The sequence below is a fragment of the Schistocerca serialis genome, chromosome 2 (genome assembly GCF_023864345.2).
Source record: "Schistocerca serialis cubense isolate TAMUIC-IGC-003099 chromosome 2, iqSchSeri2.2, whole genome shotgun sequence".
In the NCBI taxonomy this organism is placed as follows: domain Eukaryota; kingdom Metazoa; phylum Arthropoda; class Insecta; order Orthoptera; family Acrididae; genus Schistocerca; species Schistocerca serialis.
In genome coordinates this window covers 304,842,189-304,863,274 of record NC_064639.1, presented here as the reverse complement: position 1 = coordinate 304,863,274, position 21,086 = coordinate 304,842,189, and the positions used below count along the sequence as shown (strand labels likewise).

Sequence of the window (21,086 nt, the reverse complement as noted above, 5' to 3'; positions counted from 1 at the left end):
AGTAGTTCGTTAAATGTTTCTGCTAAAATTTCTGAATTTCTTTTATCACTATGGGCCATCTTATTCTTTTTATCTTTTAGCATTGGTGTTGGGGGTTATATCTTTGGTGTTGTCTGCTAAATATTTTGTAATAACCTCGTGAGTTTCTTTTCTTACTATTTGTTTCTATCATAGAAAGTATATCGTTTTTTAAAATTGACGTTTAACTCTCCTTAAGACAAAATATTTTGATTTTTTTAATTCAATCAGGGCCAAATTATGTCATTCAGAGACAATTGAATATTTCTGTGTTGTATACCAGTTTTAGTTCTGGGATCTGGGACCAGTTTTCCAAAACTAATTATTGTAGGTTTTATGTCAAAGTTCATTATCCAGGCAGTTTATGTTGTTCAAAATTCTTGCAGTTAGATTATTCAATTTATCAGTATCAAAGGCATGCCTTCTCATTATGGCAGTTCACTTTAAGTACTTCTGCACAGCTATTATTATTCAAAACAGAGTACGTCTGTGATATTATTATTATTACTTAAAGAGAACTTTCACCCTGTACGGCCGTCCGGCATGCGTGTTATAGGATAGTATTGCGCTGTCGTGTTGCGATGATGACAGACGCCTCGCCCAAAAGACCCACCGTGCTTTTGTTCACTGATAGGTCTCCGTAGACATTCTGTAAGGTCTATGAATATCTACGATGATGATGATGTTTGGTTTGTGGGGCACTCAACTGCGCGGTCATCAGTGCCCATACAAAGTCCCAAATTTTACACAGTCAATTCTCTTTTCGCAATCCAGTATAGTCACTCTCACAAATGATGATGATGATAATGAAATGATGAGGACAAAACAAACGACGAGTCCCCGGGCAGAGAAAATCCCCAACCCGGCCGGGAATCCAACCCGGTATCCAGAGGTAGCAACGCTAGGCCCTAGACCACGTGCTGCGGACGATATCTGCGATGCTCTGGTGCTCCACCGAAAGAAACTCAGTCACAGCTCTCTGCTTGGCACGCGCCTCTGTTAGCGGCACCATTTTAAACGTTGTGTATAGCTCCGCCTCCTAGGGAAACTTCATGAAACTATAGGAAAATTCCACACGACGTCTCAAAACAGATTCCAAATTTTTTCAACCGTAGTTGGCCGAGAAAAAAATGTGTTGCATTACTTATTGAACACGTCACGTATAATTTGTTGAAAGCTGCAAAGGGTCTTCAAAATAAAATTGTGAACAAGTGCCAGCACATACAACGATGACTCAAAAAAATATTTCTACTTTTAATACTTATGTAACTATGAAGACCCAGAAAAAAGAAAGGAAGGTAAGAGTTTCACATGCCGACGACATCGAGGTCACGACAGAGGGAGCATAAGCTCGGCCTGTTTCAAGGATGTGGAAGAAATCGGCTTTGCCCTTTCAAAAGGATCACCCCGGGATTTTCCTGGAGCTATTGAGGCCAAGAGTCGTAGCACTAAAATACACTCCTGGAAATTGAAATAAGAACACCGTGAATTCATTGTCCCAGGAAGGGGAAACTTTATTGACACATTCCTGGGGTCAGATACATCACATGATCACACTGACAGAACCACAGGCACATAGACACAGGCAACAGAGCATGCACAATGTCGGCACTAGTACAGTGTATATCCACCTTTCGCAGCAATGCAGGCTGCTATTCTCCCATGGAGACGATCGTAGAGATGCTGGATGTAGTCCTGTGGAACGGCTTGCCATGCCATTTCCACCTGGCGCCTCAGTTGGACCAGCGTTCGTGCTGGACGTGCAGACCGCGTGAGACGACGCTTCATCCAGTCCCAAACATGCTCAATGGGGGACAGATCCGGAGATCTTGCTGGCCAGGGTAGTTGACTTACACCTTCTAGAGCACGTTGGGTGGCACGGGATACATGCGGACGTGCATTGTCCTGTTGGAACAGCAAATTCCCTTGCCGGTCTAGGAATGGTAGAACAATGGGTTCGATGACGGTTTGGATGTACCGTGCACTATTCAGTGTCCCCTCGACGATCACCAGTGGTGTACGGCCAGTGTAGGAGATCGCTCCCCACACCATGATGCTGGGTGTTGGCCCTGTGTGCCTCGGTCGTATGCAGTCCTGATTGTGGCGCTCACCTGCACGGCGCCAAACACGCATACGACCATCATTGGCACCAAGGCAGAAGCGACTCTCATCGCTGAAGACGACACGTCTCCATTCGTCCCTCCATTCACGCCTGTCACGACACCACTGGAGGCGGGCTGCACGATGTTGGGGCGTGAGCGGAAGACGGCCTAACGGTGTGCGGGACCGTAGCCCAGCTTCATGGAGACGGTTGCGAATGGTCCTCGCCGATACCCCAGGAGCAACAGTGTCCCTAATTTGCTGGGAAGTGGCGGTGCGGTCCCCTACGGCACTGCGTAGGATCCTACGGTCTTGGCGTGCATCCGTGCGTCGCTGCGGTCCGGTTCCAGGTCGACGGGCACGTGCACCTTCCGCCGACCACTGGCGACAACATCGCTGTACTGTGGAGACCTCACGCCCCACGTGTTGAGCAATTCGGCGGTACGTCCACCCGGCCTCCCGCATGCCCACTATACGCCCTCGCTCAAAGTCCGTCAACTGCACATACGGTTCACGTCCACGCTGTCACGGCATGCTACCAGTGTTAAAGACTGCGATGGAGCTCCGTATGCCACGGCAAACTGGCTGACACTGACGGCGGCGGTGCACAAATGCTGCGCAGCTAGCGCCATTCGACGGCCAACACCGCGGTTCCTGGTATGTCCGCTGTGCCGTGCGTGTGATCATTGCTTGTACAGCCCTCTCGCAGTGTCCGGAGCAAGTATGGTGGGTCTGACACACCGGTGTCAATGTGTTCTTTTTTCCATTTCCAGGAGTGTAGTAAGCTCAAAAGGATGCGTCTAAAATCAGCAAACAACACTCTCAAACGCTTCAAGTAAGACGTATTAGCAGATTAATAGGCAGCTATATGTGAAGGATCATGTGCTAAATACCAAAATTAAAATCTGGTCAAATGAAACAAAGTCATATCGATTTCTTATGAAGCAAACAGTTACATTGATCGGAGTTCTGTATAAAAATGGACAAGAATGCAGAGACGGATGAGTCTACTAAAGGAAATGGCCATAATTGAAATGAAAAATGAAGAGGGGAACATAAAGGAGGATATGAAGCAATGTAGCACCTTATCGTAACTCTTGCTAACTTTTAGACCGAAGGCGCAATGCAGTAAGTGAAACCAGTCTTCACAGCAGATACAGAAGTAATAGGAAGACAATTGTCAACGGGGACGTTTCCATTTTAAATTATTTTTCTCTCTGGAGGTGAGGAAGAATTAGTAAACTTGTTGAACGGAATCGATAGGCTGCCTATCTGTTATTCCCAGGTCCACGAATACACAAGAGTCATCGTAAGCTACTCATTCACACACAAATAATGTCGTTTCAGTAAGTTCTAAGAATGGAACCATGATTGTTGATCCTGTAAATATCTGAAGTGGCAGTAGTATCCATGTTCTCATTGTGCCTTTTTTCCCTTGAAGAGATGTATTGTACATACTGTACTGTCTTACAAATTTATTTATTCACAATCGGTTTCGATCATTGATCATCTTCACAGTGGAGAAATATTGTGACAAATTCACACGTCATACGTGCTATTTAACCACAAAAGATGCCAAAACTTCAGAAAAAGATACCGACGTGAAGGACCTTTTTCTGATGTTTGAAAGTCAGATGTGGCCTCTTTTCTGGTTAAATAGAATATATGGCGTGCAGTTGTCACAATATTTTTCCACTGTGAAGATGACCAGAGATCGAAACAGGTTGTGAATAAGTATATTTTTAATACAAAACACCGTGTACCACGCATTTCTCCAAGGATATCGATGCTGTTGACAGTTGGCCGAAACCTTTTTTTGATATTCCTTTTTTGTCTACCTACATTTCTGTTATAGTGAACTCCAAGTTTAAACTAACTACTCATCCTTCGTACATCGTTTCTGAGATTATGCAACGATGACTCGTACTCTTTACGAGACTTTAATAGGTGAATAGTACATTTAATGTTATGGTTCAAAAGGTTCAAATGGTTCTGAGCACTATGCGACTTAACTTCTGAGGTCATCAGTCGCCTAGAACTTAGAACTAATTAAACCTAAGTAATCTAAGGACATCACACACATCCATTGCCCGAGGCAGGATTCGAACCTGCGACCGTAGCGGTCGCTCGGTTGGTGTATCGCCTAGAACCGCGCGGGCACTCCGGCCGGCTTTTAATGTTATACACTCCTGGAAATGGAAAAAAGAACACATTGACACCGGTGTGTCAGACCCACCATACTTGCTCCGGACACTGCGAGAGGGCTGTACAAGCAATGATCACACGCACGGCACAGCGGACACACCAGGAACCGCGGTGTTGGCCGTCGAATGGCGCTAGCTGCGCAGCATTTGTGCACCCCACCGTCAGTGTCAGCCAGTTTGTCGTGGCATACGGAGCTCCATCACAGTCTTTAACACTGGTAGCATGCCGTGACAGCGTGGACGTGAACCGTATGTGCAGTTGACGGACTTTGAGCGAGGGCGTATAGTGGGCATGCGGGAGGCCGGGTGGACGTACCGCCGAATTGCTCAACACGTGGGGCGTGAGGTCTCCACAGTACACCGATGTTGTCGCCAGTGGTCGGCGGAAGATGCACGTGCCCGTCGACCTGGGACCGGACCGCAGCGACGCACGGATGCACGCCAAGACCGTAGGATCCTACGCAGTGCCGTAGGGGACCGCACCGCCACTTCCCAGCAAATTAGGGACACTGTTGCTCCTGGGGTATCGGCGAGGACCATTCGCAACCGTCTCCATGAAGCTGGGCTACGGTCCCGCACACCGTTAGGCCGTCTTCCGCTCACGCCCCAACATCGTGCAGCCCGCCTCCAGTGGTGTCGCGACAGGCGTGAATGGAGGGACGAATGGAGACGTGTCGTCTTCAGCGATGAGAGTCGCTTCTGCCTTGGTGCCAATGATGGTCGTATGCGTGTTTGGCGCCGTGCAGGTGAGCGCCACAATCAGGACTGCATACGACCGAGGCACACAGGGCCAACACCCGGCATCATGGTGTGGGGAGCGATCTCCTACACTGGCCGTACACCACTGGTGATCGTCGAGGGGACACTGAATAGTGCACGGTACATCCAAACCGTCATCGAACCCATCGTTCTACCATTCCTAGACCGGCAAGGGAACTTGCTGTTCCAACAGGACAATGCACGTCCGCATGTATCCCGTGCCACCCAACGTGCTCTAGAAGGTGTAAGTCAACTACCCTGGCCAGCAAGATCTCTGGACCTGTCCCCCATTGAGCATGTTTGGGACTGGATGAAGCGTCGTCTCACGCGGTCTGCACGTCCAGCACGAACGCTGGTCCAACTGAGGCGCCAGTTGGAAATGGCATGGCAAGGCGTTCCACAGGACTACATCCAGCATCTCTACGATCGTCTCCATGGGAGAATAGCAGCCTGCATTGCTGCGAAAGGTGGATATACACTGTACTAGTGCCGACATTGTGCATGCCCTGTTGCCTGTGTCTATGTGCCTGTGGTTCTGTCAGTGTGATCATGTGATGTATCTGACCCCAGGAATGTGTCAATAAAGTTTCCCCTTCCTGGGACAATGAATTCACGGTGTTCTTATTTCAATTTCCAGGAGTGTATTTTACTCTTATGACGGCGACGTGGAATAGGAAAGAAGGAAGAGAGTGGTGCATTGTGTATCGGCATAGTCTGTTTCATGAAAGTCTGAGGGTGAGGTCAATATTAAAAGCATGCAGAAGAATGTTGCACTCCCGAGAAGAACACGATAAGTGCCACAGCCTAATTTCCTAGAAACGTTGCTCGGTGAAACAGGAACAAAATAAGCAAACACGTGTCTCGGGTTATCTGCAGATACTCTACCGTTTCGGGATAAACGATCGTCAAAGTTGTCGATGTAATGTGAATGGCTTTTAGCGCGCGACTGGTGGCATCATGGCTTCTCACTTTTGCGTCCCGTGATTGAAACTCGATCATTGTTTTTATTTATTTTATTTTACTTTATTTTAGTTTCTTCACTTATCTACCCATACCTGTAGAAGGTCGCTACGCGATGTTCCATATCAGAAGGGCGTTATATTAATTGTAAAATTACAACTGGGTTTCACAATAATTGTCCTCCTTTTATTTCATAAAATTTCTGTGTATGGTTTTTTCAGGGTTACAATCTTTTTTATTCTCATAGTCTTATATTTCATTCTTATATCAATTCTTATCTTTTATTGTTATGTTTATTCCTCAGAAAGCTTGGTGCATTCCTCAGATGACAATGAACACAGAAACATTCGAAACACAGAAATTTCGAACATCACGAGGATATCGCAAAGGCATGGCTGTCACAGTAACATTTCTTCATACGAATCTCACTCGGGAAAGAAACGTCCTTAACACTGCTGAAAATTTCATGCATTGGCAATAATTTCGTGGCAAACCATGCATAACGATCCACTTCTGCGAAAGCTGGCGCTTGCCATCGATTATGAAGTACACTAGAGGAATTTCAACGAAAACAGTTTCAAAAACTTTTTACATTGATTTATTCTTTTCCATTTTAAGTTCATTCTCCAGGCATACAATTAGTAGACGAATAAGGACAACGTTATTTCAGTATTCCATGGAAAACATTCGTGCAGTAATCTACAACGGACATGGATAAATAAATGAAAACCAAATTTAAAATTAATAATCGGGTTTCGAACACGAGGCGCAAAAGTGTGAAGCCGCGACGTTGGTCAAAATGCCGTCGCTGTGGTTGGAGTGTTGCCCCACAAAAATGCTTCTACATTACACTAAAAACTTTGACCGTCGTTTAATCAGAAACTATCAGATATATAGAGATAACCCGAGAGACATATTCACTGTTTTGAACCCTCTTCCACTGTGCGAAGTTCCTGGGAAATCGGGTTATGGCACTTGCCGTGTTCTCCACGTCGGTAAGACACAGAGTAAGAGGATGACATTACTGGGAATACAAATGAAATTATAATTTCAGATGGACTGTTAAATATGAGTGGTCTTCTAAAGTAGATGAGCAGGCCACAGGACAACAACCAGTGGGCTGACAAGTAGATAAGGGAACTATTCCTCCATACCTGCTGATGTGGATGACGAAGCCGTCGTCGACGCCCCGGCTCAGCATGTCCTGCACGGCCTCCCTGGTGCAGATGCTCAGACCCAGCACGTTAACGTCCAGGATGCGCTTCCAGTCTTCCGTCTTGCCAGCTGTTCAAATAGAAACAAGAGCTTTTCAGTAGAGGAATATCGTCAACATACACTTAAACTGATCAGCCAAAAAATTATGACCACTAACCACCGCGACGCTGGTGGTGTTGCGGGCTCGTGACGCGGTAACAAAGGTATGTAAGAGGGGCACACACGGACGGGTGATCACCCCAGCGAAGCTATGGGCTACAAATGGGGATATTCATTCAGATAAACGACTTTGACAATGGACAGATTATTATTACACAGAGCCTGTGAACAAATATCTCGAAAACGGCGAAGCTGGTCGTATGTTCACGTGCTACTGTCGTGAGAAACTGCGGAAAGAGGTAGAAGGACAGTGAAACTACCACTAGGTACTAAATGTTTACAGGTCCACGACTCTTCACAGAACTTGCGGTTCGGAGGCTCGTCTAGCCTGTAAGGCAAGACAGATGGTGATCTGTGCCGTCTCTGCCGAAAGAGCACAATGCTGATCCACTCACAAGTGTTTAGGAGCACGCCATTCAACGTACATTGTTGCACATCGAGCTCCACAGCAGACCACCCCTACGTATTCACACGTTGACCCAACGATATCGTCAATTACGATTGCATTGAGCACAGGACCATCGGGATTCGACCGTCGAAACCTGTTAACTCATGAAGTGAATCACATTTTCGATGCACTAGGTCGATAGTCGTCTCCACGAACGACGTCATCGAGCTGAACAGCAGCTCGAAACGTGCAGCGCTTGGCGGACGCAGGCTTGTGAAACCACTATTATGCTGAGGAAGACATTCTCCTGCGCTTACATGGGATCGACGGTATTAATCGAAGGTACGCTGACAGCTGCGAATCACCTGCAACCTTTCATGCTCGATGTCTTCCCCGACGTGGATGTCATCTTTCAGCAGTATAATTTTCCGTGTCTCGGAGCCACCACCGTGCTACAGTGGTTTGAGGAGCCTTATCGTGAATTTTCACTGATGTCTCGGCGACAAAGTTCGCCTGACTTAAATCCTGTACAATCCATAGGGGACGCTATCGAGCGCCATTATCGCGTACGCGAATTACGCTAGGGCTACCTATGCGTAGACATCTAATGCCTAATATTTCCAGAAATTTGCCGACAGACTGTCGGATCCCTGATACGCAGAATCAGTGGTGTATTTTGTTCCAAAGACTGACAAAAAAAGCTATTATGCAGGTGGTCATAAAGTTCTGGATCTTCAGTGTACACTTGTGTGGCAAACTTAAGGAGGAAAGTACCTTTCGCATGATGTCACTGCCAAGTAACACAGCTTGATTCAAACTTGAACCATACATATAAGGAACTGCTACAATATAGCACAGAAGGTAAGTGAAACAAATAAGCAATGAGACGAACAGGTATGACGCTATTATTCAAAAACATCAGTTACACTGAAGTCAGGACGATTCATGATGGTCCGCTTGACATTACAAAAGGGCAGGACATGATTTTTAATAGCATGTGTGATCACCGCAGACAGAAATGTATGCTCTGTAACATGCTCAAATGCTGGCCACAGGTCTGGTAAGGAGCTCTTGTGGTAGAGTGCTCCATTCCAACATCAGGGCAGTTGACAGTCGTTGGATGTTCGCTGGCGCCTGTGGTCGTGCTGCAATTGCAGTACGTCTTCCCGCAGCATCCCACACGTTCCCAAAGGGATTTGAGTCGGGCGAACGGACAGACCAGTCCATTTGCTGAATATCATCTCGTTTCAAGAGCTCTTCCACCCGCTCTCTAAGATTTGGTCCCTCATTGTAATCCATAAAAATTTGGCACACGAGAATAGGACTCACGCACGGAGGATTCCACACAAACTCGATGACGTATGTAGACAGCTCATCCATTTCGGGAATCTAGGATTTCGACTATTTTTGGCTGTTATCGATACTGGCAAGATATCGGTCCAACGGATTCGAAGATTTCCAGAATAACTTAATTTCATGTGTAAAATCCAATAATAAATCATGGAAGAAATATTTTTCGTGTGATACAATTATAAATATAATTATAATAGTTTCCTGATTTTTTACTTTAATTGTACTGTGAAACATTTCTTCTTGCCAGATTTCATACTTGTACATCAAGGGGAGGTACCCAACAGGTTTTAATGAGTGAATTTGCGGATATCAAATTATGTGACATAAACGGCCGAATCCTTCGACTGAATTGACTTAGGAGCGTAATATTTTTAAACCACCAAAGGACCATAGACCTCAGTATCTGACATAAAAGTCAGTTTGATGTATCTCCCAGTTCCTGAGAAAAAGGGGTCTTAACCGATGGATAGACATCCAGACAGTCGGATAGCAAACGAATTTTTTTTTTTCGTGTGATGTAATTACAAATCAACAATATTTTGAATTTTTCCTTTGGTTGCGGTGTGAAACCTTGCTTATTGCCATGGTTCTAGGTCAACGAGAAGTGGCCTGTATGTTTAGACGAATGCTCTGCGAATGTCAAAATGGCGATATAAATGGTTGCTTGTTTTAATTGCATTGATTTAGATGCTTCACTTTTATGCATCAAAAAAGGACACATGCTATAATATATGTATGTATGTATATATTATACTGGGGACCTAGAAACGACGGGGAGGCTTCGTCCCGCCATACCCCTCAGTGGTTCACAACCCCACAACAGGCCACAGCAGTCCATCCACCCCACCTCCGCCCCACACCGAATCCAGGGTTATTGTGCGGTTCGGCCCCCAGTGTACTCCACCTCCCCCCCCCCCCCCCCCATCCTCTTCCAGGAATGACTCATACCAGACGAGAGTCGAGTGTAACCCCAAATGTTTGCGTGTATTATTATGGTGTACGCATACGTGGAAACGGTGTTTGTGCAGCAATCGCCAACACAGTGCCACTGAGGTGGAATAAGGGGAACTAGCCCGCATTCGCCAAGGTAGATGGAAAACCGCCTGAAAAACCATCCAGAGGCAGGCCGGCACGCCGGACCTCGACAGTAATAAGCTGGGCGGATTCGTGCTGGGGACCGGCACGCCTTACCGCTCGGGAAGCAGCGCGTTAGACCGCGCGGCTAGCCGGGCGGGCTACCAAAATGTGTGACATAAATTTCAGCATGACGCATCTGTCCATTGCTGAGAAAAAGATTTTGAACAGTCTGGCAGACAGACAGGCAGACCGGCAGGAAGGCAGACTGACAGACGGGCAGCAAAGTGATCCTATTAGGATTCCGTTTTTCCAAATGAGGTATGGAACCCTAAAAATGTATTAGGACTGAGTGCATCCCTAAACAGACGCATATGGTGAAGTAGCAGTCACAATAATGTTGACTGGCGAGTGTAGTGTGCTCAAAGATTTGAATGGCAGTGCGCCTCTGTGACATTATTCCTCCTCACCCCGTAACACCTGGAGCACCAGATGATCATGTTCGACAGTGGTCCTGATTGTATTACGCAATCCCACATTGAGAGGGTAAGTCCCGAATTACTACTCAGAATATGTTCTCATCCAATAAGAGCAGGTTACGCCATTCCTTGTTGGTCAATGCCCTACGCGCTTGGAAAATTCGCAAACGGCGCCGCCGATGTGCGAGTGTTAACGGAACACAATGTCACGTTCGTCAGAGAAAGAGACCACCACCGTGCAGTACCTCAGGGGAGTGCGAGATCGTGTGCCTTTTAAAGTTACGCATATGTAGGCTAGCTAATTGGCCACCCAGTACTGGTACGAGGTAAGATGAATTTCTTGTACAGCTGAACGCTAGCAGCCGAGGTATCAAGAGTGCCATGGCAGTTCCAACTAGGTGACCGGCATGGCAGAATCCAGATACAAAGACGAGCAGCGTCGGCAGAAATGGATAAATCAAAAAGCTGGGAATTTTGACTGCTGTTGCTCGGATAGCCTTTCTGCAGCAGGTGCATCAAAAACGGCGGATTGTCAGACAAGCTGAAAGAAGGTATCTTACAGTTCTCTGAGAATCTTTAATTATGTACTGCCAAGTATTAAAGCAAATCTGAATACATTTGGGATCTCAGAAAAGTGAGGCACATCCAATTACACATTATTTTTCAATCTCTTTAAAACTACAGAAGTTAATATTTCACAGTGACCAAACATTTTCACAATGAACCTCTGAATTAACAACTGTTAACGGCTTAATGCGATTTCAGCAAATATCTCAGACCATAGTATTGCACAATAGCTGTCACCCCAGAAAGCCACTCATCTGTACCTTTTGTATTTATTACTTATGACTTCTTTTATATCTTTTTTATTACACAAATGTTTGTTGAACGTAGTATTCTCCACATTTATACAGCATATGAATGTATCATGAATATCTCATATCTTAACGTACTTGTGTAGTTATTTAATGAACAGTTTACCATTTTGCTGGTAACTTTATTTAAATGTTGCTTGCAAATGCTATCAAAACCTGTGCTAATTTAAGAGTGGTGAATCGCATGTGTTAGTGGATACCACAACTGAAAAGATAACCAGAAGACGCTTCTGTCAAGAATTCATAAATAATTGGTTAAAAAAATTAATGACAGTTCTTTGTCATCTAAAGTGAGTACGCTTGCGCAAGAATGATATTTATTTATGAACAAATCTTTATTTCGAAATACTGTGAATGATCTGAGTGTGACTGTATATGTATTAAATTCCTTTATTTAAATATTGATCTAATATATTTGTTTAGTCCAGTAAATGTTCAAGTTGAATCAAATCACGCCTGTACAGCTTAAGAATGATGTTCAGTATTTTTGGTGGAGATGGCCATCAGCCAATGGAAAAACAGACATTATCAGAAAAGAGGAACAAGATAAACTCCTGTCAAGAAGGCGTAAACTGTATTATAAATATTTAATGACAATTCATTGGCATTTAATGTGAGCATACTTGTACAAAAATACTAACTAAGTTATCTACCAGCAAACCTTTATGTAGAATTATTGCCATTTAGGTGAATGTGACGAAATATTTAAAAGGTTTTTTTATTTAAATATAATAAATAATATATTATTTTAGTCTGGGAAGTAGTCAGGCTGAGTCAAATCATGCATGTAGAACTTAAGAAAGATATATTTTGGTAGGGATAGCCTTCAATGCTAAAATGGACAGCAGCAGAACACTAATGGAGACAAATAGAAACCGAGACTTTTCGAATGAAGAGCTCAAGGGAGCGATTCTGGACACTTGGATGTTCGTTCTGGAAGGAGGCAGACCTGCTTATGATAATGGGTGATATCTGACCTAGTAGGTGACAGATTCTGGGCGGTGAACGGCAGCTACAGTACTCGCTTGAAGAGACTTTATGTTGTATTTTGAGAGACCTTCTTCCTGCTAACTTTTTCCGCTTGTATTACAGAACTGAGGACAGACAGAATATACGTTTCTACTCGTCATCACGAGTGTGTTAATTTGTAAATCATCATGTTGAACTATGAACTGTTTTTAGTTAGGGAATATTTCGTGTACTATGATTATGAAATGGACTTTGTTTTCACGTATTTTCGATGACTACTTAAATTTGTGATTTTATCACTATTCTCGTAATGCTTAACATAACTTTACTGCATTTGATAAGGATATTTTCTGTTCTTATTTTAACTGCATATCGTAGAACACTTATTTAAGATGTCCTTCCTCGAATAAACATTATTCGACATAATTCTCTTTTGTTAACGCCATATACAGACGTTGAAATGGAAACCTTATTACAAAATTATTCATTTAACTTTTATTTTGTACTTGCGTGTATTTTATTAACTCGCGATTTACCCAATGCTTAGACTATTTGACTGATGGATCACAGCTACACGTTACAAAATGCAGCGAATTATCTGCGTCACAAGAAAGCAGACATGCGCTGCTCGAACCTATGACTACATTGACCTGTTATTTTTAAACAGAACGGTGCATAAATGGCTCTGAGCACTATGGGACTCAACTGCTGAGGTCATTAGTCCCCTAGAACTTAGAACTAGTTAAACCTAACTAACCTAAGGACATCACAAACATCCATGCCTGAGGCAGGATTCAAACCTGCGACCGTAGCGGTCTTGCGGTTCCAGACTGCAGCGCCTTTAACCGCACGGCCACTTCGGCCGGCAGAACGGTGCATAGCCAAAGTACCTAAAGTACGAGTAACCGCAGGTAAAGAGGCAATTGGTTTCCCCCTATCGGATGATGTTTAGAAGAGCAACTACACCCGCAGTAACTGTTACGTACCATCGCAACTTGTTGTCCTCTTAACTGTGATCGCAGCTGCACACCCCGTTCGACGTGGGTCCCTTCTTGCCTATTACACAATTCAGCGGCCATCTGCTGCTGTAGTTGACCGTGGACCACTTCCTCTCCTTCAGGCAGCAATGCTTGTTTTCCGGAACGCTCGCCATGCACGTCAAACAGTACCGTGAGTAATGCCAATTTCTGGGTAACACTCGTCAGACTTCGTCCATCTTCCAGTTTCCCTGCGATTCTTCCACCTGGCCGGCCGCGGTGGTCTAGCGGTTCTAGGCGCTCAGTCCGGAACCGCGCGACCGCTACGGTCGCAGGTTCGAATCCTGCCTCGGGCATGGATGTGTGTGATGTCCTTAGGTTAGTTAGGTTTAAGTAGTTGTAAGTTCTAGGGGACTGTTAAGTCCCATAGTGCTCAGAGCCATTCTTCCACCTGATAAGGTATCCATAGGATACTGGATTGTAAGGTCTGCCCAGGAGCAGATACAGACTTAGCTCACAATTTGGCAGTGATGAAGAATAGGCTGAAGTTTAAGAGATTAGTCTGGAAGAATCAATACGCAAAGATGTGGTACACGGAAGTACTAAGGAATGAAAAGATACACCTGAAGCTCTCTAACGCTATAGCTGCTGCGATAAGGAATAACTCAGTAGGCAGTGCAGTTGAAGAGGCACTTACAAAGCTGGAAGGAAAAACATAGGTACAAACAAGGTAACTGTGAAGAAACCATGCTTAACAGAAGAAATACTTCAGTTAATTGACGAAAGAAGGAATTACAAAACGTTCAGAGACGGTCAGAAATATTGAAATACTAGTCACTCAGGAACGACATACATCGGAAGTGCAGGGAAGTTAAGGCGAAATGGGTGCTTGAAAAATGTGAAGAAATCGAAAAAGAAATGACTGTCGAAAGTACTCTGACTCCGCACACAGAAAAGTCAAAAGAACCTTCGGTAAAGTTAAAAGCAAGGATGGCAACATTAATAATGCAATGGGAATTCCGTTGTGAAGTGCAGAGCAAATAGGTGGAAAGAGTATATCTAAAGACTACACGAGGGGGAAGACTTCTCTGATGACGTGATATAAGAAACAGGAATCGATATAGAAGAGATAGGGGATCCAGAATTAGAATGACAATTTAAAAGAGCTTAGGAATACTTAAGATCAAATAAGGCAGAATGGATAGATAAAGAGTCCATCAGAATTTTTGAAATCGCTGAGGGAAGTGGGAACAAAACGACTATTCACATTGGCTTATAGAATGGATGAGTCCTGCGGTATATCATCTGACTTTCGAAAAACATCATCCACACAATTCCGAAGATTACGAGAGCTGGCAAGTGCGAGAATTATCGCACAATCAGCTTAACAGCTAATGCTTCCAAGCTGCTGACAAGAATAACATACAGAAAAATCGAAAAGGAAATTGACGGTGTGTTAGACAACGAGCAGTTTGGCTTTAGGAATGATAAAGGCACCAGAGGCAGTTCTGAGGTTGCAGTTGATAATCGAAGCAAGATTAAATAAAAATCAAGGCACGTTTATTGGATCTGTCGACCTGCAAAGATCGTTCGACAATGTCAAAGGGAGCAAGACGTCTGAAATTCTAAAAAAAAGAATAGGGATAAACTACTCGAAAAGACGGGTAATATCCAATATACACAACAGCCAAGAGGAAACTGTTGGAGTGGAAGACCAAGAACGAAGTTTACGGATTAAAAAGTGTGTAAGAGATGGATGTAGTCCTTCGCCCCTACTGTTCATCGAAGAAGCAATGACTGGCATAAAGGAAAAGTTCAAGAGTGGAATTAAAATTCAAGGTGAATGGATATCAATAATAAGATTCGCTGATGACGTTGCTGTTCTAAGTAAAAGTGAAGAATAATTACAGGATCTTCTGAACCGAATAAACTGGCAAATTAGTACTGAGTATAGATTTACAGGAAATCGAAGAAAGACCAAACTAATGAGAAGTAGTAGAAATGAGGAAAGCGAGACAGGATTGGTGATCATTAAGTAAATGAAGTTAGGGACTACTGCGATCTAGGCAGCGAAACAACCCATGACGGATGGAGCAAGGAGGGCATGAAAAACAGACTACCACTGGCAAAAAGGGCGTTCCTGGCCACGAGAAGTCTCCTAATATTAAACACAGATCTTAATTTGATGAAGAAATTACTGAAAAATTACTACGTTTGGAGCTCAGCAATGTACACTAGTGAAACATGGACTCATCATCTTGATGTTGCAGCTCTTTTGCCTGTGTTTGCTTTAACAATAACATATGTTTTTAGTGGGTTCCGCCTTTAGCAAAACACTATTTTGTTTTTGTCCTAGACATGGACTGTTGGTAAACAAGGACAGAAGAGAATCGAAGCATTTGAGATGTGGTGCTACAGAGGAATGTTGAGAATTAGGTGGACTGACGAGGTAAGGAATGAGAATGTTTTGCATAGAATCGGCGAGAAAAGGAATATGTGAAAAACACTGGCGAGAAGAAGAGACAGGCTGGAAGGACACTTGATAAGACAACATGGGATAACTTCCATAGTACTAGAGGGAGGCTGTAGAGGGTAAAAACTGTAAAGGAAGGATTTTATGCAGCAAATAACTAACTACGTCTGTTGCAAGTGCTATTCTGAGATGAAGAGTTTGGCACAAGAGAAGAATTCGTGGCAGGCCGCATCAAAACAGTCAGAAGACTGATAACGGGAAAAGAAAAAAATAATTAAATTCTGATACATTAATAACCAGTGTAACCCCCAGAATGCTGAACGCAAGCGAGCAAACGCGCATGTATTCTGTTGTATGCATTGTGTTGCTTAGGTGCCAGATGTCAGTTTGTGGGATGAAGTTCGGTGCGTGTTGCGCTTGGTCCGGCAGTACGGGGACAGCTAATCCTGTTTGTGGTTGACGCTGGAGTTGTCGTCCGATGATGTCCTATAAGCGCTCGATTGAAGACAGATCTGGCGTTCGAGCAGGCCAGAAAATATGTTGACTCCCTGTAGAGTATGTTTTTGTTACAACGGTATGTGGGCGAGAGTTATCCTGTTGGAAAACACCTCCTGTAATGCTGTTCATGAATGACAGCACAGCAGGTCGAAGCATCAGACAGACGTACAAATATGCAGTCAGGGTGCGTGGAATAACCACGGGAAGTACTCTTGCTGTCATACGAAATCACACCTCAGACCACACCTCTAGGAGTAGGTCAAGCGGGTCTATCACGCTGACATGTTGGGTGCAGGTCTCCTACCAGCCTCCTCCTGACCAACACACGGCCATCACTGGCACCAAGGCAGATCCGGCTTTCATTAGAAAACACAGCAGATCTCCACGCTTCTATCCAATGAATTCTCGCTTGGCACTACTGAAGTGGCAAAAGGCGGTGTTTTGGCATCAGTGGAACGCACGCTACAGGGCACCTGGTTCGGAGATGTCCTTGAAATAACAGATTTGTAACAGTTCGTTGTGTCACTGTTGTGTCGACTGCTGCTCAAATTGCCGCTTCAGATGCAGTGCAGTGCGCCAAAGCCAAACGCCGAAAACGATGAGTTTGCCTCGGTAGTGCCACGTGGTCGTCCGGAGCTTGTCTTGTGATCTTACATTCTTACGAACACCGTTCCACCAATCGTCTATGGTGGCTACCTTTCTGCCAAGCCTTTCTGCAGTATCGCAGGAGGAATATCCAGCTTCTCGTGGCCCTATTACACGACCTCGTTCAAACTATGCGAGGTACAGACAATGGTGTCTTTGTTGGTTCAAAGGCGTTCTTGACTAACAGCAACCCACCAAATCCAATATCAAAGGTACCTAACGCTAACGACCGTTACAGCATGTATTTAAAACAAACCTGATTTGCATCTTCATAGTGGCGCTATTGGCGGCACTATTATGCGACTGGCACGAAATTTGAATAGACATCATCTCTCAACTGTAGGAAAACGCCTACCAACTTTCGTTTAGGTGGCACAACGTCTTACTTGGTGTTGTAATTTTTTTTCTGTCAATGTACTTGTCAGGCCAACTTTTTTCTGTGTGGTGCATCAAACTGTATCTGTTGGATAGGATGGAGAGCAATGTGCAGCTTTTTCCTGATGATGCTGCGGTGCACTGGAAGGTGTCGTCGTTGAGTGACTGTAGGAGGATACAAGATGACTTGGACAGGATTTGTGATTGGTGTAAAGAATGGCAGCTAACTCTAAATATAGATAAATGTAAATTAATGCAGTTGAATAGGAAAAAGAATCCCGTAATGTTTCAATACTCCATTAGTAGTGTAGTGCTTGACACAGTCACGTCGATTAAATATTTGGGCGTAACATTGCAGAGCGATATGAAGTGGGACAAGTATGTAATGGCAGTTGTGTGGAAGGCGGATACTCGTCTTCGGTTCATTGGTAGAATTTTGGGAAGATGTGGTTCATCTGTAAAGGAGACCGCTTAGAAAACACTAATACGACCTATTCTTGAGTACTGCTCGAACGTTTGGGATCCCTATCAGGTCGGATTGAGGGAGGACATAGAAGCAATTCAGAGGCGGGCTGCTAGATTTGTTACTGGTAGGTTTGATCATCACGCGAGTGTTACGGAAATGCTTCAGGAACTCGGGTGGGAGTCTCTAGAGGAAAGGAGGCGTTCTTTTCGTGAATCGCTACTGAGGAAATTTAGAGAACCAGCATTTGAGGCTGACTGCAGTACAATTTTACTGCCGCCAACTTACATTTCGCGGAAAGACCACAAAGATAAGATTAGAGAGATTAGGGCTCGTACAGAGGCATATAGGCAGTCATTTTTCCCTCGTTCTGTTTGGGAGTGGAACAGGGAGAGAAGATGCTAGCTTTGGTACAAGGTACCCTCCGCCACGCACCGTATGGTGGATTGCGGAGTATGTATGTAGATGTAGATGTATTATTCCTGGTTGCTTCAAGTTTTCTTTTAAAACGCCGATTCATTTTATTGTTTCAGTTTTAACTTGACGGAGACTTTTATTCCAGAAACCGTTAGTTGATTTGGTTGATTACTTTTTTTCAAATTTTTCAATGGAATTTTAGCCTCCGTTTATTCGTGTCCGAATAAATATTGGTACACTTTTCAATTTCTTTGTTTGCTCTTGGTCTGTTTGAACCATCTTTAGTATAATTTAGACCTACAGTTTTCCTGATAACTTTTCTTTTTCTCTTTCGGATTTCTTCAATGTCCATCTTTCTGTTTAAAATGGGTGTTACGGGCCGGATTAAGGAACATCTGGTTTGATGAGTCTGTTATAACGTCACAGTTTCGTGTATTTTGAAATGAATATTTTGTTACAGATATTTTTTAAATCTCGAAAGCTATTTCCACTTTGTAACAGCGAATTTGGTAACCAGTGTTTTTCAGACCACTTTCCTGAATGAGAAAGTCTATCGCTTTTTCCATATTTAGCTTTTAGAATTTTTGGAGCCAATTTGTTACTACACATGTGTTTTGTTTTGTAAAATGTTATGGTTCAAATGGCTCTGAGCACTATGGGACTTAACGTCTGAGGTCATCAGTCCCCTAGAACTTAGAACTACTGAAACCTAACTAACTTAAGGACATCACACACATCCATGCCCGACGCAGGATTCGAACCTGCGACTGTAGCAATCGCGCGGTTCCAGACTGACGCGCCTAGAACCGCTTGGCCACTCCGGCCGGCTAAAATGTTACTTGGAGCCGTAGTATTTATACTGTTTGTTCTTGCGTTGTTTGAAAGTCATGTTTCATTTATTTATTTCAGTACGCCTTCAGACGACTGTATTATCTAAATGTGTCATAAAAAAAGGAAAGTTCCCTTTTACTAGTAAATTAATGGTCGTGAGCATGTTATTGTGCGACACTGTCTTGACCATCAACTGTGTACTTTCGCTGTGATAAGTTCCATCAAAATTGATGAAAGTAGTGTCTGTGGATGAGCATTTTACAACATATATCTTGTTGCGCTCCAACGGTTGACAACATCGGCGGATCTTGAGAGCAGCTTAACAGACTCATGCTTTTATCAGAATGAGTAAAAATTGCAGCCATCATACTGTATGGTTTCGTAAGAACTTTTCGGAAGACACTCGCATACTTACACGTCAGATCGCCCTCAGTGATCACGCCAGCGTTGTTGATTAAAATGTCGACGCCGGACAGGTTTTCTTTGATCCACTTGAACGCTGCCAGTACGCTCTTCTCGTCTGCAACATCGCCCTGAATAGCGTGCAGTTTACCAGGGGCGTCCTTCAGAGCGAGTGCCTGTAAGAAAAGAAGCAAACAGCGGATGAAGCGCTGTGACTCACAGGATTGTAGCAGAACCAGGGCCGCAAGGAACAGTGGTGCTCACGTTCCACAGTAGGAAATCAGTAATGATTAAATGTCGTATGCATTCTTTTGGACAATGCTTAAAGTGAGTACTTTAATGTGAAAGTGCTTAAACGCTTCTTGCGATATGTCATACCTGAACGACTATCTGTTTTCACCACTAAATATATCTAAAGGGTAATAAGTTACAGCTGACACTGTAAACAATACTATTAATTAGAAAAATATTGCTCAGTATAATGAAAAGACTTCTACTTGAGACAGTCTAATTACCTTCGCTACAGTTAGTGTTACGTGCAGCAATGTATAATGCCGCAAGTTAAAAGCTGGCTTTCCTGCCTATCACCCAAAAAAAAATTGGTTCGCTAAAAGCTCAACTAACTTCACTGCACTTTGTGTTTCGCGCAATCATTAGAATTCACAAACATCCACAGAGTGAAAGTCAAAATCAAAAGTGAAAATAACGCGTTTCCATCTCTTTTCACTTAGGATCCCACAGATTTTGGACTATTACTGCCACCCTGACACACATTGATTAACGAAAGGAAAACAGTGGTCAGGTAACTACTTCTGTTTACAGATGTTTACATTTCCTGTCAGCAAGAAAAGCTGTTTGCAGTCTTAGGAAATGTCATACAGGTTGCCCACTTATCGCAATGATGACTGTAATTCGTGGCGAAGAAGCAATGACAAAACGTTAAGCAATAAATACAACTGCAATAGCGAGAAAGGAATGCTTTAATGAGCCACTGACTGGATGAAACCCAAAAGATCAGTGACAAAGGTTGGATGAAGGTAGAAATGTGTGGTAAAAATTACAACGGCGGTTGGGAAAACACAGAGGAAGAAATAAAGGAACTCAGTTATCCATCAAGTAAAAGAATACCATAGTACAGGGCACGTAAGGAGCAGATTACTGAGTGAGAAAGAGTTTCTGTTACAAAAGATGCTTTCTTGCATCGAATGTAAAGGGTGAACTGACAAAGAAGTTATTGGTAGTGTACGATGAGAGCACAGTACTGCATAATACAACCTAAATCATGGGGGAAAATCCACAGGAAAAGATAGAGATATTATTTTAAATGCAGCATCACTGAAGGGAGTTAAAAATGAAGAGCACAGGTGACGTAATAAGTGAACACGTACGGGAAAGAATTCACTTGGAAGGGAATCTAACAAGTTCGAATGACACGTTTTAAAATTCGGTGTT

The 21,086-nt window shown here is 43.8% G+C and overlaps 1 protein-coding gene across 2 annotated transcripts in view; it reads right to left on the bottom strand.

Moving 5' to 3' along the window:
* The window catches only part of LOC126455531 (dehydrogenase/reductase SDR family member 11-like), a 105,333-nt gene that overhangs the window by 22,746 nt on the left and 61,501 nt on the right, over positions 1-21,086 (bottom strand). For both annotated transcript variants that reach the window (XM_050091283.1, XM_050091282.1), the window contains exons 2-3: positions 19,648-19,810; positions 7,196-7,325 (exon numbers count right to left, since the gene is read on the bottom strand). In XM_050091283.1, the coding sequence (XP_049947240.1) occupies positions 7,196-7,325; positions 19,648-19,810 (293 nt within the window). The remainder of the gene's footprint in view (positions 1-7,195; positions 7,326-19,647; positions 19,811-21,086) is intronic.